At 38.5% G+C, this 24,471-nt stretch overlaps 2 protein-coding genes across 2 annotated transcripts in view; one reads left to right on the top strand and one right to left on the bottom strand.

The window, feature by feature from the left end:
• LOC107754475 (spondin-2-like) overlaps positions 1-4,132 on the top strand; it is a 31,647-nt gene extending 27,515 nt beyond the window's left edge. The window contains exon 6 of the mRNA XM_016570933.1: positions 3,340-4,132. Coding sequence (XP_016426419.1) covers positions 3,340-3,527 — 188 coding nt within the window. The 3' untranslated portion in view covers positions 3,528-4,132. The remainder of the gene's footprint in view (positions 1-3,339) is intronic.
• A 4,696-nt stretch (positions 4,133-8,828) lies between these two features.
• Positions 8,829-22,524, bottom strand: LOC107754469 (uncharacterized). The gene is made up of 5 exons (XM_016570926.1): positions 22,219-22,524; positions 18,437-18,533; positions 13,435-13,642; positions 12,234-12,362; positions 8,829-8,873 (listed from the first exon to the last, which is right to left on the bottom strand). Exons 1-4 carry the CDS (start codon positions 22,483-22,485, stop codon positions 12,269-12,271), a joined length of 666 nt encoding a protein of 221 aa, XP_016426412.1. The 5' UTR covers positions 22,486-22,524; the 3' UTR covers positions 8,829-8,873; positions 12,234-12,268.
• Positions 22,525-24,471: the final 1,947 nt, after the last annotated feature.

Here is a 24,471-nt window from a genome sequence, read left to right as displayed (position 1 = left end):
AGACTTATGAAGCCAATTATGTTAGCAGAGCATGCTGGAAAAAGCAAGTACAGTGCCATTGGCTAAATCAGCGTTGATAATGACTGATCATGTTGTGTTTTCTCTCACAGCTGTCTCTGATAGTGAAAGTGATCCCCAGTCCAGACTGGTTTGTGGGGGTGGACAGTCTGAACCTGTGTGAGGGTGGGCAGTGGAAACAGGAAGTGACCTTTGACTTGCACCCATTTGATGCTGGCACAGATAGCGGCTTCACTTTCTCCTCACCAAACTTTCCAACAACACCCCCAGAAAATATCACCATGGTAAGATACGCTTCCCATGATTCAGCTATGCACTACCGTGTAAAAGTTTGGGGTCTGTAAGAAGAAATGAATGCTTTTATTCAGCAAGGACACATTAAATTGATCGCAAGTGACAGTAAAGACATATTTAGTGTTTAGCATATTAGAATGATTTCTGGATCATGTGACACTGAAGACTGGAGTAATGATGCTGAAAATTCAGCTTTGATCACAGGGATAAATTGCATTTTAAAATATATTAAAATAGAAAAGTGTTAGTTGAATCATTTAAAATATTTTACTATTTTTTTACTGATTGCATGCCTTGATGAGACTAAGAAATGCCTTTCAAAAACATGAAAAAATCTTACAGACTAAACCTTTTAATTAGAGTACATTATTCACAGTGAGAGGACCATTCAAATGTTGCTTGTTCACTTAAAATGATATGATTTTAAGAAGTAATTGTAGAAGGTTCTGGCATTTTCGACCAATGCATTTTCATGGCTTTACTTTTTTTGTTCATGGTGACGGGATAAGCTTTTTAACAGAGATTGTAGGTAAGATTAACATTTTGTCAGGTACCAATGTCTGTAATAAGACAAAAATTCTTTGAGATTTGAATCTAGTTCAATTCGTCTTACATAAATGTATTGGTAACACTTTATTTTAAGGACCAGTTCTCGCTATTAACTAGTCGTTTATTAGCATGCATATTACTAGCATTTCGGCTGTTTATTAGTTATTTTAACGCACATATTAATGCCTTTTTCTGCATGGCCATATCTTAGATCCCTTAATTCAAACCCATACCTAAACTTAATTACCTTACGAACTATTAATAATCAACAAATTAGGAGTTTATTGAGGCAAAACTCTTAATTAATAATGAATGTGTTCCCTAATCTAAAGTGTTACCAATGTATTCACTATAGAAATTTCCACGACTTTTAAAAGGATAGTTTACCCAAAAATGAATGTTTTTCTCACCCTCATGTTCTTTCAAGTCAATATGGAACACAAAAGGAGAAATTTTGAAGAATGTTCACACTGCTCTCTTCCATATGATAGTGGATGGGGGACCAGGAGCTGTCATGCTCAAAATAGACAAAAAAATAAATAAATGGAGCAGGTTAGACATTATGCTATAAAGAACTAACTTTTAAGTAATAATATGGGTTTCCAAAAGTAAAGTAAATGATGAAGTTTCATTTTTTTTCGGTGAACTACTGAGAATTTGATCAGCTTTTGCCTAGAAATCATAATTTTATATTTTCCCAGACATTTTCAGGTTTTCCTTTACGAAGGGAGTACTGATTCCAAGTTGATTCAGGAAATGGTTTACATATGAATTTCATATACATTTTGTTTTATAGATTTTATTTTGAAAAAGTTTACATTTAGAAATCTATGTCTTACATTTTGGCAGTATTTTGGCTGATGCAGATCACCACTCTACTGCATCAATATCTGTTTTATTCTCATTCAGATCACCTCTCAGAAGCCAAACCACCCGGCAAATTCTTTCTATTACCCTCGGCTAACCGAACTCCCGCCTCTGGCCACCGTTTGGGTGAAGCGACAGGGCCGCACACCTGTCCGTCAACAGAACCGAGTGTCCAATCACATCCTGCCTGACACAAGCAAACCCAACAGATTCTCAGGTAGACCTGCATACACGTTTTACACATTCAGTCCAGAGTATTCTGTCTCTTCATCGTAAGCCTCCATTTTCACTGTTGCACATTTCATTTGGCTGGTAAATCCAAAAATATAGATGTTTTGGTTTACTGCAGCATTGTGCACGATTTCACGTGTTGCAGCGTTTTTTGGGGGGAAGTAAACAGTTGAAACTTGATGAACCCTAATGCACACCACATGTGGTAAACACTTTTTATTTGCTTCCACAAAAATTTAAGCATGTGTTGTTCCACTAACTTGCATTTCTTTGCATTTATTACTACAATTTCCATGACACGTTGCTAGTATCACACATAAATTGGGACTTTCAAACTGAATGCATAGGAGTCATTCTATAATTTAGAGTACATTAAATATAGATGCATTTTAAAAATTATAAAAACAATATGCTTTCTCTATAAAACACCTATTGGTTTTAGTTTATATATTTTATAAGTGTAACTTATCTGCTAGTTGCCAAGCTTAATCATTAAACATAATTTTGATATTACAAAGAAAAAGATGTTTTGGGATTGTCAGCTATGTTACAGACAAATAGTACGGATTGACCGGTAACAGTTGACACTTTCACCATTTTGACTCGGAAGCAGGCTTTGTTTGGCCAACCAAATGTTGTTTTCTTGATTAGATTAACCTCAAATTTTAATATTTATTTAAATTACAATCATAAAAAATATTGCAAACCATAACTATGCACAAAATATAATAAAATATTTACAAAAATGTGAGGGGTGTACTCACTTCTGTGAGATACTGTAGTTGACAGACAATTAATATACTCCTTGACAATAGGTCATTTGAGATAAAATGTAAAAAAAAAAATTAAAAGGACATTCCCCATAAATATTTCAACAAAAAACAAGTAAAATCAAATATTTGAAAGAAAATGAAAATCTCAACTCAATATATTTTTTCTAAGGTTTAAAACAGATAATATAGACTTCAACATTTTAATTTATTATTTCAAACTCCATTCAAAAAGCAGACATTGCAAAAACTGAAATTTAAGCCAAACTGAAAAACGGGGTGCAAAATATGTGTGTGAGATTGTAGTATAAATTCTCTTAATGGATATCATAATATATTTCTTAAGAAAAAAATATCATTGTTATCAATGGACATGAACTGTATACCCTAAATTATATATTGACCCACTAACCTACTATAAAATAAAATACACATTTGTTCAATTATTTGGGACATCGGAGCCACTCAGCCCTACAGCCCAAGTACACCAGTGGTCTGTTTTTCTTTAATTGACCATGCATAAACATGCACATAAACATAATCTCTTGACGGACTGCTTCCAGACAGCTTTTTTGGCTAGCGATCCTCATGACGCCTGCATGTCTTGCAGAAACGCCACTGGACTGCGAGGTGTCGATGTGGTCGTCTTGGGGCCTGTGTCTGGGGCCGTGCTCTCGCGGCGGCCTGCGCCATCGCACCCGTTACATCCTGCTCAAACCCGCCAACAGCGGCACGCCGTGCCCCGAGCTGGAGGAGCAGGAAGAGTGCACGCCGCACAACTGCCTGGCGCATCAGTGATGCCGGTCCCACCGCTGGCATAGACACTTTGACGCTGTCCAAGCGGAGAGCCGAGTTTAACCTCATGCCAATGCTGAGTCACTGCCGCAGAATGTGGGAGAGCCGCCCGACTGGACGTCCAGTGAGCGGCGTTGGCTCCTCTCCTCGCTGGAAAAGAACGGCTCGTATTCTGTCAATAGAGACTTTGATTATGGGTGCTGTATTCGCAGTAATCTCAGTGTATCTTTGCGTAATCGCACACTATTTTGCCAATATAGATTTGTAGAATAGACGACTTGCAGTTGCCCGACCACTGATTTTAACACAACTACGTGAATTAACATAAGCCTTCCTCTTGACCTCACAACAATAGCAACTGTTTTGAGTGATTTGACAGATGGTGCTGTAGAAGTCAACTAGTAGTCCATTAGTAGTAAAGTAACACAGCTCCAGTCTCATACAGGCCTAATTATGTCCAAAATGCAGTATGCATACAGTTTACAATATTATCTTGTGAGGAATCACACAAAACTAACTGTCATAAGTCATTTATCAAATAAGGGACCGTTTAGATGTTGCCGGTCAAGAGGTAGTACTCTTTTTTTTTTTTTTTTTAAGTCACTTATGCACACCAATTTGATCAAAAGTACAGTAAAACAGAAATGCTGTGAATTATTATTACAATTTAATGTGTTCTATTTGAATATATTGTAAAACTGAACTTATTCCTGATACAAGCTATATTTTCAGCATCATTACTCCAGTCTTCAGTGTCACGTGATCCTTCAGAAATCATTCTAATATGCTGATTTGCTGCTCAAGAAACATTTATTATTATTATTATCAATATTGAACACTGTAGTCTGCTTAATGCTTTTGACTCTTTGAATAACAGCATTCATTTTAGACAGAAATATATTGTAACATTATAAATGTCTCTATTGTCACTTTTTATCAGTGTAATGCATCCTTGTTCAATAGAAGTATTCTTTTTTTTTTTTTTTCTTTTTTTTATAATCTTAATTACCCCAACCTTTTAATTATAATGCTTTCCACAAAAATATTAAGCAGCACAACTGTTTTCGGTAATGATGCTGAAAACTCAGCTTTTCCGTCACAGGAATAATTGACATTTTATATTTCACAATATTACTGCTTTTATTGTCTTATTGATTAAATAAATGCATCCTTGGTGAGAGCGAAATACTTCTTATAAGAACATTTAAAAATCATAATAATTCCAGACTTTTGACCGGTAATGTGTGTTGTATTTTATGTTACTTCTAATAGTAAACAATGAAATTCTCTCTTAAATCATCTCCTCCTTGTGTTTATATGGTAGAATTGTAATCATTTTCCTTAATAGTATTAGCATTATTATTAGTAATAAATGACCTGAAACATCATGCTGGATAACATGAATCATCTGGTTTTGTGAAGTTCATACAGCTAAACTTTTAACCGTTATGCTGATCATATAAAGTGGTGTTACATTAGAAAAGAATGACAAATAGGAGCGTTTTCTCTAGTGCTGTTACACATTTGAACTCCAATTCAGATTCTATAATTAGATCTATATCCCACATGTTAATGGCATGATTATGTGTGGTTTACACTGTGTGGTTGATTTTCCCTTTCCTTTCCTTAAAGTGATGTACTAAATAAAAAGGATTATAATAATATCACATGGCACATTTATAAATAATCTATTCAGAGACAACTCGCAGCTGATGCGGATGAGAACACAAACTCGTTTAAAAACATTAGCTGCTGTTAGAAATACGATTACAGTTGATGATCGACCATCGATGTGCTCATGAACTTATTGGTCAGTTTCATTACGTATTGATGCAAATGTCCTTATCGCCTTCCTCTGAACAAAGCAGAATTAGATGGACAGATGAATCGAGGTTTTGGTGTTTATTATCATCACGTCATTTAATTATTTAGGAAATAATCGTGTAACAACGTTATCCTATTAAACCAGCTTGATTGTTTTGAAATGCTGCCATCTAGTGGAGGAAACCGATTTCACAGTGTCTGGAGATGCTGTATTACCAAATATGAAAAACAAGGGCACGGTTGCCTTAACGTTATCATTCGCAGCAAAATGTTAAAACAAACGAAGGAAAGATTGTGTTCTTTGACACTTTTTTTCAGGTTTCCTGAACTTTGCCAGAGTGGCCATAGTTTCGAGAAACAGAAATCTTAACCATGAACGAAGGCACCTTATAAACCAGGGCCCAGTTGTTCACTTCCAGTTCAGTTCTGTCATTGGTGTTGCTTAAAAATACAAATTAATCTGCTCAAATTGTTTGGTTCAGTACAGTAAACAAACTGTCTATATGATGTAAACTTTATTGCCAGAATCCCCTTGTAATTATTTAGGTCTTTTCTGTGACGCAGATGACTATTTAGGCCTATGGTTATGAGGAACAGCAGAAATGCCCACAAAAAAAAAAAAAAATCCAGACTGAATTTAATATTTTGTATTAATATTATTTTACCGTGAGGGGGAAATGAAATTCTAGTACATTTCGCAGTGTTTTGGGCCAAAGAACTAGCCTGTAAAGTAAGTATTTTCTGAAGTGTAGGCTGGAAGGATGAAACGCATTCATTTTTATGATGAAAGCGATGTCTTGCGCCCTCATGTGGCTGTGAGAAAAAACACAACCACTTCAGATGAATTAAATTATCTTAATGAGCCAATAGAGACTAAACACGAAAATTCAGACCTGAATATGATTTGAAATAACTGGAAAAAACCCAAATGAGCCAAGTTGTGTTCATACTAGTTGTGAAGTTGTCACAAAGGCTGAAATTCCAAATAAAAACATTTGACCACAGAATCTGTTGTTTGAGCGCTGATATATCACAGAGGAATTCAGAAGGTGCCGCGGGAATATATAAAGCGCGAGACTCAGCTGCTCACTTCGCGGCGAGTAAAGAGTGTGTTATAAACAGTTTACCGTGAGTTTACAGTTGTTGATAGCGTTTTATCGTGCTTATTATGGGACTCTCGTGGAGAGAAAGCGGAGGGACAACACTGACAACCCACCGACCACACGAGCTCCATCCTCTCCTGAAGAGACAGACGCCTGTGGCTATTGGTGATGAGGAGAGGAGACGAGACCAAGACGACGAGGCAGAAAAAGCAGGTTTCGGAGGTTTGCTTCTTTCTTCTGTTGTTTCTCTCCCCACAAATCCACCAAAGCTCAGAGTGAGCAGAGTGAGGAGAAGCAGGACACTGGTGTGTCTCCATCCAGGAGCTGTACTGATGATACATCAACATGAACATCAAAAGGTCTATTAATCATTGACACACATCACCATCACATTATACAAATGCAAATAAATACGTTTTCCACTATATGTGATAAATGTTTTAAGTTTGAAAAAGGTTTCAAAACTATTTCAAGTAACCAGAACTTCCCCTTAATGAAAAAAATAACAGAGTATGCAATGTTTTATTGATATTAGTTGATTTAAGCAAGCTTTTGGTTGATATTGCTGTCTTTAGATCAGACTTCTCTGCAGGACGTCTTCTGTAACAACCTCTCCTTATAATTTATTATTTTAGGTGTGTATCTGTTAAAGAAGATGTATGCTTTAAATAATGTACATGTAAACATTTCTTTTAGGTTTTTTTGTTTTAAATTACCATTTGCCGTTTTTTGCAGTTCATTTAGTCCTGCAGTGTGAACTTAAATAAAATAACTAGTAACTACAATTATTTATCTTGCAATAGACCTCATTTGCTGGACGTATGCCATTGGCGAGAAGTTGGGGAAGGAGGCTGTCTTTGAAGGGACCCGCTGTGAGGACGGCCTTCAGGTGGCTGTGAAATTCACAGCGAAGACAGAAAACAAGCCGTACCTCAGCCTTGTAAGTAGTGCAAGCACTGTGCTATCTCTGTCATCTCTCATTTACGGTTTGCAATTTATAAGATCTTAAATTCATGTAAAACACAAGGTACAGATATTTCAATAGACAAACAGACTGAGCTAAATCCTTATTTGAGAAACTGCTTCCATCTGACTATCCTAAAGCAATCTTTCCTCTAGCCTGACCATCCCAGTCCAGTTCCTCTAGAGGTGACTTTGACAGTCAAGGCCAATCAAGGCTGCTGTTTACCATGATGAGATGACCAACCGTTATCCATACAGCAGTGATATAATACTGATAGACACTGATGTCTGGATCGAGCCCAGCTTCTCAGATGGTAAGAAAGTCAATACAACAAAGAACAACATTGCCATTCTTAATGTTAATCATGCAAAACAGAGGCTTTATAAATAATGGCCTTATGGATAATGCAGGAATCTCTCAGAGTTTAGAAAGCAGGTGTGAAGTTGAAGGAAATGATCAGAAATTTCTCTAATTTTTCTGCACAGAATGCTGCCGTTTTATTCCCGGTTGCCTAAAGAGCAACCCGGAGCAGAGGGTTCATCTGGAGGAGATGCTCTCCCATGACTGGTTCAAGGTAAGTCTAAGTCTAAGTCTATGATTTGTTTTTGTCTTTTTGTTGATTTGATGTGATCAGAATCCCTGCTGCAACTGTTATATAGTCAATCCATATACACTACACAGATGTCAGATGTATTTTTATACATTATGAAGTATGTTTGTGTAATTTGTATAATTTCTCATTGTGTGTTGATTTGATGTGATCAGAATCCCTGCTGCAACTGTTTATATAGTCAATCCATATACACTACACAGATGTCAGATGTATTTTTATACATTATGAAGTATGTTTGTGTAATTTGTACAATTTCTCATTGTGTTTCAGGTCCTGTAGGTCGTGGTGAAGAGGGTCAGTCTTGCGTCTGGAGGACTGAGACAGGTGACCCCTCCATCTCTCCAGCTTTAGCGTCTTGCGGGGCTGGCAGGCCTCGGTTGTGTCTGATCCAAAAGTTCCTGCCACGGACAAATGAGTCCCAAAGAAATCAGGGCCACTTCCGAAAACAATGTGAATGCTGCTGCTCCAGAATCTGCTGAGGTCAGAGAGATCAGAGTCACAGGCACCACAGAGGTCACTCCACAGGGTACCTTTCCAGAGCTTCTTGTTCAGCCTGAAGGTTCCTGCTGCTGTTGCAACCCCAGAAGAGGTTTCTGACATGATTGACCGGGTCACACTGACGCCCGTCCTGTCCACTACAAAGGTTCCTCTCATGATAGGAAAGAACAGCAAAGTAGTTCCAGTCAAGGCCGTCCCAGTGTTTGCGGTCGTAGCTTCAGCCAGAGCTGGTGTTCAAGGCTGCTTCAGTCCCAGAGCTCCTCCCTGCTCCCAGAGGTTCCTGCTAAAGCTGCTCTGGTCCAAGAGGATCCTCCCACTGCTGTGATTCCTCCATAAACACATTACACCTGTGAGCCACATTAAAAAAGACGGATTGTGAAAATTCACAAAAATGTGTTGTTTTAATAAGAAAACATAATAATCTGTAAATAATAACCATTCCGGTTTTAGTTCTAGAGATTAAACCTCTCATTTTAGCAATTCTTTATCACTTTGAATGTTAACTTGAATAATTAACTCGCCAAATAAGTATGACCAGGTAAGTAATATTTCAAAAAGGAGTTACACTATGCTTTAAGTCCTGTAACAGTTACATAAATGCTTGTCAGTATGTTCAGCTGTATACCTTAATCAGTTGTAAGAGAAGGTCTGCTTCCCCCTAATTATCATCGGCACCCTTCACCAGAATCCCATCAGTGACAGCAGTGGGTGTGTGAGAGAGGAGGGGCGCAGTAACAGCTGGGGCTGGCGGCACATGGTGAGGCGCAGGGCAGCCGGACCCCACCTCTTACCTGGACCCCTCCTGTCTGAACACTGCAATTCCTTTACAATTCCCCCAGCACAACGAGGACACCAGATCCCGTTTATTTTGGACACGCCTTCCCCTTGGACATTTTGTTTTAATGGTGTTTTATTAAAGTTCGGGAGGAGCACATTCAGATAATTAACACGAGAGCACGATCAGTAATCAACCCAATTAACAAGATGAGAGGTGTGTATATATACACAGCAGACTCACCTCTGTTCCTTGACAGTTTTTCCAGAATCCCTCCGCCACCCCTTCTCCGCACTTACAACTATTCCTGTCCTAACCTGTAGGGGGGGTACTCTGGGATTGGGCCAAAATTCCGAGCTCGGAGCCCTCCCCTCGGACAGCACGCCAAATACGCATAACCTTTACTCTGTTTATTATATATAAGTGTGAACTCATGAATTTCTGTTCAATAAAAGCCTCTGCGAGGCCTGAGGCCACCCACTGTGTCTGTCGTTTGCTCCTCCCGCCACACAGTGTACATACTGACAAGTATTTATGGTTAACACCACATAAATTATGTAATTTCTATTGAAACTTGTTTATTATGAATTTAAATATATTTGTAGTAAAACGTAATGATAAAGATGCAATTCATTTAAAGCTGCAGTCCGTAAGTTTTGCTTTTGAAACCTGCAATTGCAGTTATTTGTGGAATTATCATCTTTATGTGAGTTGTGCATCAGCACAGCTCCTCAGCGCAGATTAATCTATAATGTTTTGAGGTGTATGTGTGGCTGTCAGTCAGTCGGTCGGTCGGTGTGGATACTGCACTTCAGATTTTACGTCTTGGAAGTATGACCCAAATAAGAATTTTCACCAGAAAATGTCATCTGAACAAGCGAGTCTGCCACTTACTTTTATTCTGACCAACTAAGAAGAAAAGCATTGCAATACTTCACGCTACCACTGTTGATTAAATCTAACAATCGCTTAGCTCATATCACAGCAAACCGTACAAAATATTATTATTGTTATACTTTGTTCTCAAATTGTTAATGTTAACAATATCAGCATTGCCTGACTATGTGTATATAGTGTGCATTAGCATTACCTGTAGACTACTGGTGACTCTCCAGTTATCATTGATGATTCTTGTATGGACCTTTCCATACAAATCCATTACAATCCGCCATCAAAATGATTTAATTTAATTATTCCAGCTGCTGTGAAAAAAAGTCTATAAATGATCCGACACCTGCAGCTTCCTCACATGCGATATAGGCTATTAGCCGGGACTCCTTCTTTAGGTATACAGACATGACGTTATGACGCAAAGACGAACAGCGACAGGCTCTCATTTCCCACAGAAACCTACCAGTACCAGTCCACGTAAACCGGAAGTTGCGAGCAACTTTACTTCCATATTGTGACATACTTCCGAGAGAAACGGAATATTGAATAAGAAAAATAGAGGGCGTGGCTTGTTTTTTTTCTACTGCGAACTAATTGGAACAATAAAATTATGAATATTTTGTTGCTATTGTGTAAATCAGGGGTTCTCAAACCTGTCCTGGAGGACCCCTAGCCCTGCACATTTTGTATGTCTCCCTTATCAGACACACTCAATTCATGTCTTGCAGTCTCTACAAAAAAGCTGATGAGTTGAATCAGGTGTGTTAGATAAAGGACACATACAAAATGTGCAGGGCTAGGGGTCCTCCAGGACATTTTTGAGAACCACTGGTGTAAATATGTAATCATGTAATCCATAAAAAAAGTAACTGTAGTCTGATTACGAGTATTTTAAAATGTAATTTAATCTAATTACTTAAGTACTTAATATTTGGAATCTGATTACGTATTTCAGATTACATGTAATCAGTTACCACCCAGCTCTGCTGGCAGATAACTGACTTGCTTCCCATGATCAATCAACAACTTTAATTTATCAAGTTAAACTGTCTAAACATCACTATGCCTCTCATTCGGGTGCTCCTGTGGCTACTGCCAGAGCATGGACGCTGGTTCTGAAAGACTGTGTTGTAGGGAGGTTAGGCAGGTTTGTGACAAAAGTGCAGAATGAGTATCATGTTATTAACCAGGCTATAAATGACGCAGCAGCAGAGTAGGACTGAAGATAGTTAAAACTGTATGACTGCAAAACCATAATTAAAAATTTAAACATTTGAAACACTGTGTTATTACATTACATAACATTTATATTAGAGTAAATTAGTAACACTACAGAGTAAAATATGCTGCAGCAGACGGGATGAGGAGAAGAATTGTAAGGTCGTTATTTTTTTGTTTTCTTTGCACACAAAAAGTATTCTCATAGCTTCATAAAATTACGGTTGAACAACTCATGTCACATGGACTATTTTATCGATGTCCATGCTAAGTTTCTGGGTCTGGGAACATTTCAGTTGTGTTGCTGTCTATGGAGGGTAAGAATACTCTCGGATTTCATCAGAAATATCTTCATTTATGTTCTGAAGATGAAGTTCTAAGTTCTGAAGTTCTTAGAGGTTTGAACGACATGAGGGTGAGTAATTAATGACAATTTTTATTTTTGTGTGAACTATCCCTTTAAGCAAGCTTGTCACATTGTACAACATTTTAATCCAATGTTTGCCGACATTTAGAATGCATACTATTTGGTTTGAATGACTAAATGAAACTGAAAGTTACTTTTCATGCAAAATTAACAAACCTGTTGAATCAGCTCTCATGTCACCATCCAAGACAACAGCATTTCCAGAACACCTTACCCTCTCCAAAATTGTATTTTGTTTAAACCTCCAGTGCCACAAGATTGTTGGCTGGAGAAAGACCTTTTGATGACAAATGCATTCCAGACAGAGAGCTGACAGGACCTGGAAAATATTACATGACATCAGCAGAAATAACCTTGAAAATTCCTGTTTATAGATCATTTTGACAAAAGACAAACCTTGTGGATCTGTATGTAAGATGTGCCACTAAAGGCTACTGCCGCCGACAAATGCAGATTTCCAGCTGGTGTATTTCAGATGAATGGCTGGCTGTTCCACTGTGTTTTGTGGAGGCACTGTGAACAGACCTATGCAAAATTGAAACAATAAAATCTATATGGACAATACCAAATAAATAATGAAATTTAAAAAAAAATAGTTTGTACCAATTTGTCATTGCTACAATTATCATCACCTGTGTGATAGATACAAATGTCCCATTTACAAAATTGTCAACTGCAAGTATGGTGGCATGTTGTACACTTCTGAAATAGCTGTAGCAAATGGTCTTCATTTACCATAGGCGAATTCCAAACGGCTTTTTTGCGCCCTTGAAGGGCACTTCGGGAAGGGGACGCCATTTGTAGGGACGTTCCAAATGAAAGTGAACAACTGAATCCCTTGACGAAGTGCCCTTCCGGAAGTCCGTTAGTGAAGGGAACATGCGACGGTCACATCACGAAAGTGATTTTCGTTTGTGATCATGTGATCTTCGGTTAGGATATCTTGCGATGTATTTTAAAGCACAGTTGGGGTTGATTTCGAATTCACATACAAACATAAGTAGAATAGGCTAATTAAATTTGTCTTCATATTTTAATGTAATACAAAATATTTTTCGTCAGTTATAGAAATATGTTCACTTAAAACATGTAGTAAAACATTAAGTGAAATATGTTCACTTAAAACACTTTAAACATGTAAGCAAGTTTAGTTTGAAAAAGTTTAACAGTAAATAAGACACAATTAGACAGTATTTGAATAAAATAAGGAGAAGAAATATATGTTTGCAACAACTGGTGGAGCGCTGAATGCTGCACGCACGCGCAGCATTGTCAAGGTAACATTTGGTCAGTCATTCCCTTTGCCAAGGGAGTTCCAAACGCTTATACGAGACAGTAATGCCCTACACCCTGCAAAGAACACAAGTCAAGGGCTCTGCCCTTTGAAGGGAGTAGGGCATAGGGATGCTCACTTCCGTTTGGAATTCGCCCCATTTATTTCCTGGCTTTGTAGAGTGGTTGGCAAACCCTGGACAAACAGATATAGCTTGCCAAGTCATATCCTACTTTCTAATGAGGGATCTTTTTTGATCATCTCAAACCTCCCCTAGAAGCCCTGACATCTACCCTGTGTATGCATATGTAAAACTAGACTTACTTTTCACTGCCTTCTTGAGTGTTATCAGGCTCATAGTTGACATCTGACAATTGCTTTGAGGTGCATGTTGAGCTGTCATTGATTGTGGTGTCTTCAATTTGTGGCCTTTTAATTGGTGTTGATGTTAAATACCGAGGTTCAAGACTTGTGCCAACACTCTCGGAACAAGAGATGCCAACAGAGTGTCCAAAAGGCTTCACCTGAATCGCTAAAATTTTCAACACACATATGACAATCAAACCCATGAAACACAACACAAGAAAACCATTCCCAGCTAATGTAATTAAAGCGGTGGCTGATTGTGATTTCACTTTTTTAACGTTAGTTAGTGTGTAATGTTGCTGCTTGAGCATAAACAATATCTAAAAATTTACAACACAAAGTTTAATGCAAACGGAGATATTGTCCTTTAAAATTATGGCAGTTTAATGCCTACAAAAACAGCTGGAAGGGACTACAACAAGCTTCTTCACGGGTCGGTGACATCACAAACCCTGAAATTTACATAAACCCCGCCCCCCAGGAACATGGAACAAAGGGGGCAAGGCCATGTTGCGCTGCTTTAGAGAAGAAGAGTTGTTGCCATGCCGTCAAAACTACTACGACAAAACTTCTGTGTCAGCCTCGACACAAGTAAACGTTTTCTACGTGTATTTACGCTTTGATTTGAACGAAAACAGCGCGGCTGACACAGAATAGCGTACGCTGCTTGCATTCAGCGGATATTTTCCAAAATAATATCCTGTAGCGCTGTCATTGCGCTACAGTGATGCAGAGAGACACAGAGGAGACGAATTGTTGAATAGAAGTCGTTATTTTTGTTTTCTTCGCGTACATAAAGTATTCTCGTCGCTTCATAACGTTACGGTTGAACTTAGCAGTCAATCGGACAGTCACAAGCCTTGCGACACAAGGAAACGTTTTCTACGTGTATTTACGCTTTGATTTGAACGAAAACAGCGCGGCTGACACAGAATAGCGTACGCTGCTTGCATTCAGCGGATATTTTCCAAAATAATATCCTGTAGCGCTGTCATTGCGCTACAGTGATGCAGAGAGACACAGAGGAGACGAATTGTTGAATAGAAGTCGTTATTTTTGTTTTCTTCGCGTACATAAAGTATTCTCGTCGCTTCATAACGTTACGGTTGAACTTAGCAGTCAATCGGACAGTCACAAGCCTCCCGGTTTTCATCCAAAATATCTTAAATTGTGTTCTGAAGACGAACGAAGCTTTTACGGGTTTGGAACGACATGGGGCTAAGTGATTAGTGACAATTTTCATTTTGGGGTTGAGTATCCCTTTAATCACATTATTACCGTCGTGTAGGACTTTTCAGCGCATTTTGCGACAGGATACACACACGGCAGTGGTCAAACAAAAGAGCATGGCTTCAACAGCGCTGTCGTCTGTTTGCACAGCATGACAAATAATTAACTGCACTTGAAGCTTTCAGTAAATTAAAAATGAAACACCCAAAACTGTACATGGCATCATCACTCACGGAGTCACGTAAAATAATCCGTCAAGTCCTGTCCCAATAAAGACGTAACTTTGCCTGAATTAAATAATATGCAGCCATGAATGAGCACATGTTGGAAATAAAAGCGCTGAATTTAATTCTCTCTCTGTTGTATTTGCTCATCATTAGTCTCGCGAAGCCGCTTTTATATTGTTCACTCACCGGGTTGATGTGGTTGATGCTCAGGAAAAGCTCCAGCACGACCACCGCATGTAACTTTTAACAAGATTCACTTGTTTAAAACACCCTAAATTGTATTAAATTCCTATTTTAGTCGCATTACTGAAGTGCAGAATAGACATGTAAACACCTTCATCACATTATTACCGTCATGTAGGACTTTTCAGCGCATTTTGCGACAGGATACACACACGGCAGTGGTCAAACAAAAGAGCATGGCTTCAACAGCGCTGTCGTCTGTTTGCACAGCATGACAAATAATTAACTGCACTTGAAGCTTTCAGTAAATTAAAAATGAACTATGTTTATGTGAAATTCTGGAGGGGATGTGTCGCTTGGTGACATAATGACGTGCCATTAATCGATCTATGTACTATAACATGTAAAACGGGAACATGAAAGGAATATTTTAAAAGCAACTCATGTAAACACCTTAATCATAATATTGTCTTATTCAGAATAAGGTAAATAATTAGATTACTGATGTCCATGTAAACATAGTCACTGTTCTAAAGCAGTGCTTCTTAATCCTGTTCCTCGCGTCCCCCTGCTCTGCATCTCTCTCTCGCACCCGATTCATATCATCAGCTCCATCAATGAACTGTGTTCCACACATATACTTTGTTTATAGACAGTAGGGGTGGGAATTAGAGATCGACCGATATATCGATTTACCGATATTTTTCCTGATATTTAAGCATTTTACCATAATCGGATAACGGTTTTGTAATATCGGATTCACCGATAAACGCCGCCATCTTGTGGGCGTTTTGAGAATTGCGCGCAGGATCGCCATTGCAGCACTTTTCGTTAAAATCTTTATTAATGCCAAAAATGCTTACATTTATGTGTCTTTGTTCGCTCGGGCAGCCATGTTGCCGCTGAAGCCGGTTTACGTTGAGATAATTCATACCCCTTCGTTTGAAGTGTGGTCCCGAAAAATCTTCGTTTGAAGGGCTATCTGGGCCCTTCCTCTACCCCTACCCCTCCAACCAAAAGAGAATTGAGACACCCTTCACGTGAATGCGCGAAACAGAAGAGAATTGGGATTGGGCCCAACACAGGAGACTTTAATAATATGCATTTATGGTGTAATTACTACATTTTCGTGTCAATCCATGTTCATATTTACCGCAAACAATGCGCTGTTACTTTAATTCAGCGCTTGCAGCAAAGCAAAAATAGACTCGGTGCGGAAAAGATCTCTGCAATGCTGCAGACGCACCGCTCCTGAACACACTGCCGGACCGCAACCGTGTGCACGCTTTATTAATCCGTTAACATGAGCGCTGAAAAAATACGCACCACATTCGCACTGCAAACGGAGTAATGTGAACCTGGCATTATGTGTGTGTGCTGTGAGTGTGCATGAGCGCACGGTCTCCAGGAAAGCATGCGAGCGCTGAATGGTTAAACACTGGCAAGAATTAAAAAGTAATGCAATTTATAAACTTTAGTGACGATGTGACACTGCCTCGATAGTGCAAGTGACAATTCTTGTGTCAGCTGTGCAGCGTGCAGCTCGCTTATAGATAGACGCGATGTGTGGTGATTTGAAGCCATTTGCGTATTTTGAGAGAGAAAGAGAGAGCGCGCGCAGTGATTCACTCACGCTGTTTGTGAAATTACGTCTCACACAAGGTTTTCAAATTACTTTATAAGTTATTTAATGAAGAAATATGAAGGTGAGTACCTCACCTTCAGCATTATAATAATTTCACCCGCGCCGGACAGAGACGGTGCCGCTAAAGATTAATAAATACTGTAATAAATGTATTGTTCATTGTTCGTTCATGATAGTTAATACATTAACTAACATTAACTAATGGAACCTTATTGAAAAGTGTTACCTTAATATTAAATATCAATATATTATTTTTATTCACTTCTATGTAACAGAATCAGATATAAGTTGTTTTTTTTGGACTAATTATCCAAATAATGTATAGTCCTACAAAGCTATTATTATCAGAGCATATGAGCAGAGCATAGCGTCACTGAAGGTAGCATCATTTTACCAGCGTTGCCCAGTACAGCTGAACTTGCCTACAGCATGTTACAGCACAGTAGCGCTACTGCAAACAGGAGCAAGTATACGGCATAGAAATTTCCTGTCAGCGCGTTATTTGAGCAGACTTTGTTTTTCCGGTGAGCACGAGCGGAACGCACATTCATAGATCGGAATATTGAGCGGAGCGACAAACCGCGCAGTGACGAGGAGAGTGAAACATGCGCGCTGAACACTGCCGGACGGGGCGCGCCATATATATTATTAATTATTATTATCATTATTATATGTAGCCTATATTTTCGGCTTGCATTTTCGGCTGATAATTTTCGGATGCCGAAAATTCGGTACATCCCTACTTACATCCCCTCGTTTACAAATCCGAAGTAAGTCCATACATCCGATTTAAACGTGGACGGGGCTTTCTTGATAACTTTCCGCAGAGCCGCCATCTTTATTTTACTAACTTACTGCATGCTGAAGGTGACCCAGCTGACCTCACCAGAAAAAACTCAACACCACCATCTAGTGGATTGTAAAGAAATTGATTTTATTATTCTACCAAATAGTATAATAAAAGATCGATACTTGGCGTCCGTGTATCGATACAATATTGCCGCAGAAAATATCGCAATACTATGCTGTATTGATTTTTTCCCCCCACCCCTAATAGATATTTTTCACATAGCTACGAGAAGTGAGAAGCGTTAAACATGGACGGTTGCCATGGTAGCAAGCAATACATGCTGGAAAACACTTCTTACTGTTACAAAAATACTACAACGCTTTCATGTATTCTGCTGTATTAAAGCTTTAATCAGGATAAAACCGTATATTAGAAGCTAACATAAGCAGTAGCATTTACAAATAACAGAGTATCTAAAAGTATGAGACAACAACAAACAAAAAAACATACCATTCTGAAACCCATAAGAGCTGTGCTTGCACAGGTTCTGCACGATGGTCTCTGGGTCTCTTTCTGCTCAAATTGATAAGCAATATTGACAACGCCATTGTTCACAATATAACGCCGGAGCGCCACTGAGGTGAGGGGCGTGGGTCGTGACGTTTCTGGACTGCACTAGGCGGTTGAGCCAATCACAATACACTGGACCAGCTAACCAATCTGAGCCCATTGCGTATTTCTGAGGGAGGGGCTTCATAAAATTAAATTAAAAATGAAGCATTAACACATGTTAGACTGTACCCCATAAACACAATCAAGCCAAGAAAAAAAAAAGCAGTCAACCACCCCTTTAAGATAAACATAGATAGTAGCCTATAACTTTACCTTTACTCCGTCTTTTCAGCTTTTGTGTTATTGTTTGGATCGACACACTCTTCAAATATGGTGCATCACATTGACATGCCACATCTCTCGTTAGGGGCTGTATAAAAGGAATTGCATCACAGTATGATATGGGTGCAACGCAAAAATACATCACTGTACAGGACTGCCAAATTTTGAATTAAACTGAGTAAGAATTATTCCTAAGGGGACTGTCTTTCTTGAGATTTCTGCGGTTGAAACACTGATCAATAAGCTTTACTGTATTCTTCAACATACCATCTGATGTTCAATCATTTGTACTTAATGATATAACCAGTAGTAAAGAGGGAGAGATGATTCTTGTGACAACCCTCTACATTGCGAGTAAATCACTCGCATATGCGACTAAATCTTACTCTGGGCGACTAAATTATGTCTAACATTAGCCATTGGCTAATAAATTCTTAGATTTTACTCGCCAGTATGTGTGTGAGAGACGTTCAACACAGATTTTCACTCGATAAACACGCTGACTGAGCGCTTGAGAGTTTCACTCTCCGTCAAGCGATCTGCACTATTTGGATACGCTCAATGGATCATGTCATGTACTCAATGGATGCGCAGTATGTAGCACGCAGCGCACCTGTATTTGACGTACCGTAAACTAGTAAATTGTAAAAATGCAGAAAGTTTTCTTTGAGGGGTAGGGGTGGGTTTAGGTTAAGAAGTGTATAACTATCTGTATATAAAAACAATAGAAGTCTATGTAATGTCCCCATTTAGATAGCTAAGTAAACGTGTGTGTGTGTGTGTGTGTGTGTGTATAAAATAGTATATCAGTCTGGCGAGTAAACTAAAAAATTTACTAGCCAATGGCGATTATATTGCCAAGGTGTGCGTAGAGGGTTGTGTGATGAATCTCAGCACTAAACTAGTGCTTTTGTGTTGGCGTGTTCATGCGCCAAAAATAATTTATTTAACCCTTTCATGCATGGTGTCCACTACAGTGGACAGATATTTGGAAGCCATTTTGAACCATTTAAGTTGTAGCACCATGTCCCAACCACAAACTAGCGAACCCCCAAAGTGTCGTCTACAATTCCAATTAATTATTGTCTTTAGTGAGCGCAGTGGAGCGAGCGTTTTCAATTAATTCCTATGGAAGTTGAGCTTAAACGCTCACGCGGTGCATTATGGGATTGAAAGCGGCGTCTCAATCCTTTTTTTAGTTGTGATTAGAGCCCGACCGACATGGGTTTTTTGGGGGCCGATGCCGATACCGATATTAGGGAGTAAAAAAAGAGATACCGATATATCGGCCGATATTCTTTATGTGTAGGCTATATTATAGTACAGTATATAGCCTAAATAAACAGTACTATGGTACTGTATATTGAATACAGTATATAGCCTAAATAAACAGAATATATATACATAAACATTTTTTGCAATGATAACTCAAATGTGGTGATCAAATACTTATAATGATGTGACAAACATAGGCCTATGTAATGGAGGCAGGGTATTTAACAATTTAACAATAAACTTTATTATTCAAAATGAGTCTGACATGTACTGACAAACTATGCTGACACCGTGTCTGTGCCGCAACAGGATGCGACAAAGCGACCGTTGAAAATCATTTGAACTTCTGTCAGCACGTCATAAATAGAACGAGGCATCAGTTTACTGAATCCGGTGTAGACAACATCACTGATTATAATGGGTTCTATTCTACACCGGACGAGAGCGGCGTGACAAAATACAATAGAATGCGGATTTGCTCTATTTTGGTCGCGCTACCATAGACATCAATGTTTATATCTGAATTATAAACTTTCATCCCAGTATTTCTGTGATAATATGAATGACTGTACGACAGAAATAATACTGTGTAGTTGAAAAGACTGTTTGTGAAGCGGTTTCTTAACCAAACATGGTAACTGCTCTCTGTGTCAGCGGCAGTGCGAACGCAGATTTGAATGATCCGATAAGACTTTGTCAAAGGTTTAATAGACATGGGAGAATCATTGTCATTTAGAAATGAGATCGTGTGGTTGTCTGAATCGAGATCGCGATCTTTTAACGATTAATCGTGCAGCTCTATTTTACCTTATTCTACAGTAGGGAAATTACAATACTTTTGTCCTAATTTCTACACTTGCAAGCAGGGCCTAAAACTTATTGCCACATCTGCCATTTTAATCATGATACAAACAAAATTTTCTGGTGATTTGAGAATTTACCAGCCATAAATATTTTTTCCTTCATGAAACTGCTACTACAACAACTAAACATATTTAATAATAATAATAATAAACAATTTAAAATTAGAACCAAACACTGCAAAGATGCTACAGACATGTAGCATGAACAATTTTTTATTATTATTTAAATTTGATTTTATCATTTCAACATTTGAAGCAAAAACAGAACTTCAGCATTGTGAAATTATGCTAAAACCGGCATAAAAAACAGCAGGCTGGCTGAATTTCACTCTCTGACAGCAGGTGGCGCTTATGGAACAGCAGTGATAAGAGAGAAAAATGCCATTGAAACGTCTCTGAAGTCAGTTCCCTTCTGAAATACATTCATTTAAACCCCAAACGCAATATTTATATTTTTCTTCCAATAAACATACTGTACAGTATTTTCTTTGTGTGCATCTGCTAATTTCAGTCCTTTCTTGCAAGAGATAAACCTATGAGCTTTTATTTTGACGGAAAACTCCAGCTTCTGTGAAAACAGGTTTACAAACGCGTCTCATTATAAATCTAGTGTAATACTGTAACCATTTGCCCATTAAAATGTTGAAAATTATGCTGATGTGAAAAAGCGTAACTGGTGGCCGTTGCGTTCCCAGATGCGCGCTAAACTCGCAGTAATGGAGTTCACTGCATTCACTTGTGAACTGAGTGCTCGGAGATGCAGAAAAGCGCATCACGAGCTGATCGCGTGCGCTAAGTGCTTAAGCAGTGCAAACAGACTTGATGAGGGGATAAAGCCATATTACGCTTTGTTCGTTTGATGGACACTTTGCCAAAGCAATTGCACGAAACACAACGTTAAAGAACATTTATGTTATATTTTTAATACAAAAAATATATATAAAACACCTGTCAGCAGTTTTGTCTGACATCTGGACATTATTATTATACTGTATTTTTATCATAAAATTATGTAAAATAAATGCTGCAGTGCTGCAAAACTATTCACTTTTTTTTTTACCACAACAAGAATAGCAATGTGCAGTGAAAGAATTGCGAAAAGATTTACTAGTCATTAGCTACTTTTATAAATAATTGCAACCGCATTTAAAAAATATTTTGATATTAATCTATTAGTCTGCATTGCTTGAACATGTCTAAGAAATTATATTTACAGTGTGAGGATTAGGCGTTCAGAGGCAAGTGAATTTAGACTAACTTGATAGCAATGGCCAATCACAGGTGTTCAAGAAATCAACTGATATGTCTGTGATTGGCTACATTGATCAGCGCTACGAAAACACGTTGTAAATGCAATCTTTTGGCGATTTCCAGAGTGCAAACACAAATACGCACTGGAGCCTTTACCAAATCTATTTTGTCAATATCCTAGTAGTTTTAACTGAGGGTGCTTTTGACTGCGTGAGAAGATGGATGTGTGGCGTGAGAAACGTGTCAATTGCGTGAGAGTTGGCAGCCCTAATTCATGCATGAAAGGGTTAATTTATTGTGTGTACTATGACAAGAATTTCTGCTGGCATCCCTGTATTATGTTTAACGTCTGAAGAAGCTTGGTTGCTAGGTAGTTTCACTTACCTTCAAACTTTGTGAGGAACCAACGGTGTAGACAGATGGGACAGCCGTATCTGTTAATGACAGATATTTCACAAACCCCATTTCGTGTTGTGTCCAATTCTTGAAGCATTCGCGTGTGAAATGCTTCGAACACAACCGCGACCTCTCTGATATCCCCCCTTCCTCGAAGTGCAAAAAACCGAGCCATCGTGACCGCAACCAGGGTATTTTGGGGATTGGGAAAAGGGTTTCGGGAGAACCACAACCTAAAACGCACCTCCTCGCCATTTCTGTTTGTTAACTACGCGCTTTTTCCTTCGCGCGCTGTATCGAAGCTCACGCGGCACACTAGGAGGGGCGTGGCTTATGCTCAAGCCCAAACCGTCAAACTGACGTCATCAGAGAAGGCCAGTCATTTCCGAGGGGGAGGTGCATTTTCAATTTTCAAATTTTCAAATTAGTTTACGAAGGCAAACTAATTTTTTTTGTCCAGTCTGGAGGAGATATTACCCCTTCCTCGAAGTGCAAAAAACCGAGCCATCGTGACCGCAACCAAGGTATTTTGGGGATTGGGAAAAGGGTTTCGGGAGAACCACAACCTAAAAGGCACCTCCTCGCCATTTCTGTTTGTTAACTACGCGGTTTTTCCTTCGCGCGCTGTGTCGAAGCTCACGCGGCACACTAGGAGGGGCGTGGCTTATGCTCAAGCCCAAACCGTCAAACTGACGTCATCAGAGAAGGCCAGTCATTTCCGACGGGGAGGTGCATTTTCAAATTTGGATTAAAGATTACGAAGGCAAACTAATTTTTTTTGTCCAGTCTGGAGGAGCTGAACACGCAACGCCAGGTGGTACTTTGGGAGATGGAATGGGATGGAGCATCAAATAATTATATATAAATATATGGATGGATATGCGAGAAAGAGTCAAGAGCAAAAACAGGGAAAAACTGACTATAAATAAATCATCACTGCACAACAGCAGCAAAAGTAGGTGGCGATATATACAAAGAATGCAACGCGCCAAAAAACGGAAGAAGAAGAAGAATTTTTTGTGGATCACCACAAAAATAGCATTCTTCACTATCAAAATAAATATACTTAATTTTGATTTCATGTGTACTTTAAATTAGAACACAGTCCAAGCTTACCGTTGTGGATCGGGATAAGGTAAAGAGATAGTTTTGAACACTGGCTGGTTACTTGCTAATAAATTGATTTTGGATAATCTTTAACCAAAAATGGCTATGGACCGCAGTCTTCAGCTTTAAATTATATTAACATTAATTGCAATATAAAATAATTTTGATTATTGACTGTAATATCACATTACAGTTAAAATTATATTTAATACATGTAATTAATACAAATAATTACATGTGCTTTAGAATGTAAGTTAACAAATGTAGCTAAATATGTACTTTAAAGACCATTTGTGACATTATTACAGTGCACTTTACTTAAGTGCACTCATACTTTTCTGTACTTAAGTGTGTTAAGTTTACTCGCTTTAGGTACACTTACTAGGACATTTTATTTCATTAAAGCTGCAGTCCGTAAGTTTTGCCTCTTTGTCGCCATCTCTGTTTGAAAACCTGCTATTGCAGCTGTGCGGAATTATCTTCCTTGCGTGGGTTGTGCGGCGGCACGGCTCCAGCGCAGATGAATCTAATGTTGTGAGGAGTACATGTGGCAGCCAGTCACCGAACCAGTGTGGATATTCACTGTACTTCGCAATCACAGATTCTCGTCTACGTTTTGGAATATATGACCCAAGTAAGAATTTTCACCGTATATTGCCATCTGAACAATAAGTAACAAGTCTGCCACGTTTGTTCTGACCAACTGAGGAAAAAAGCATTACAATAAATCGTGCTACCAATGGTGATTTAATCTAAAGATCGGTTAGCTCATATCACATCAAACCGTGCAAATTATTATTATTGTTATACTTTATTCTCAAATTGTTAATGCTAACAACATCAGCATTACGTGTCTATGTGAATATAGTGTGTATTAGCTTGTAGATTTCAATTTCTGTACAGTATAATCTCTAATTGTCATACCATTCGAATTTCATATTAAGAAATTCTTTTAACCTAAAAAGCAAATTATGCTCCCTTCGAACTGGTTGTCTTTAAAATACAAATCTTGTGTAATCCCAGGCTATCTGTAATCAGAAGCACATTTAAAACTGGAATATAATTTAATTTCATTCACATGTGTTTCATAAACACATAATCCATTCTGGATTACAATCCGCCATCAGAATGATA

Source organism: Sinocyclocheilus rhinocerous, unplaced genomic scaffold, assembly GCF_001515625.1.
Source record: "Sinocyclocheilus rhinocerous isolate Xijiao unplaced genomic scaffold, SAMN03320098_v1.1 scaffold50, whole genome shotgun sequence".
Lineage (NCBI taxonomy): Eukaryota > Metazoa > Chordata > Actinopteri > Cypriniformes > Cyprinidae > Sinocyclocheilus > Sinocyclocheilus rhinocerous.
This window is presented reverse-complemented; position numbering and strand designations above follow the sequence as displayed.

What these genes read in the sequence shown, in the direction of transcription:
- LOC107754469 (XM_016570926.1), bottom strand. Translation starts at nt 22,485, where the DNA reads ATGGCGAGGAGGTGCGTTTTAGGTTGTGGTTCTCCCGAAACCCTTTTC. An exon ending in GCTGAAAAGACGGAGTAAAG is followed by an intron (nt 13,643 to 18,436) that starts GTAAAGTTATAG and finishes TGAAAATTTTAG; the next exon opens with CGATTCAGGTGAAGCCTTTT. An exon ending in ACTCAAGAAGGCAGTGAAAA is followed by an intron (nt 12,363 to 13,434) that starts GTAAGTCTAGTT and finishes AATTTTGCATAG; the next exon opens with GTCTGTTCACAGTGCCTCCA.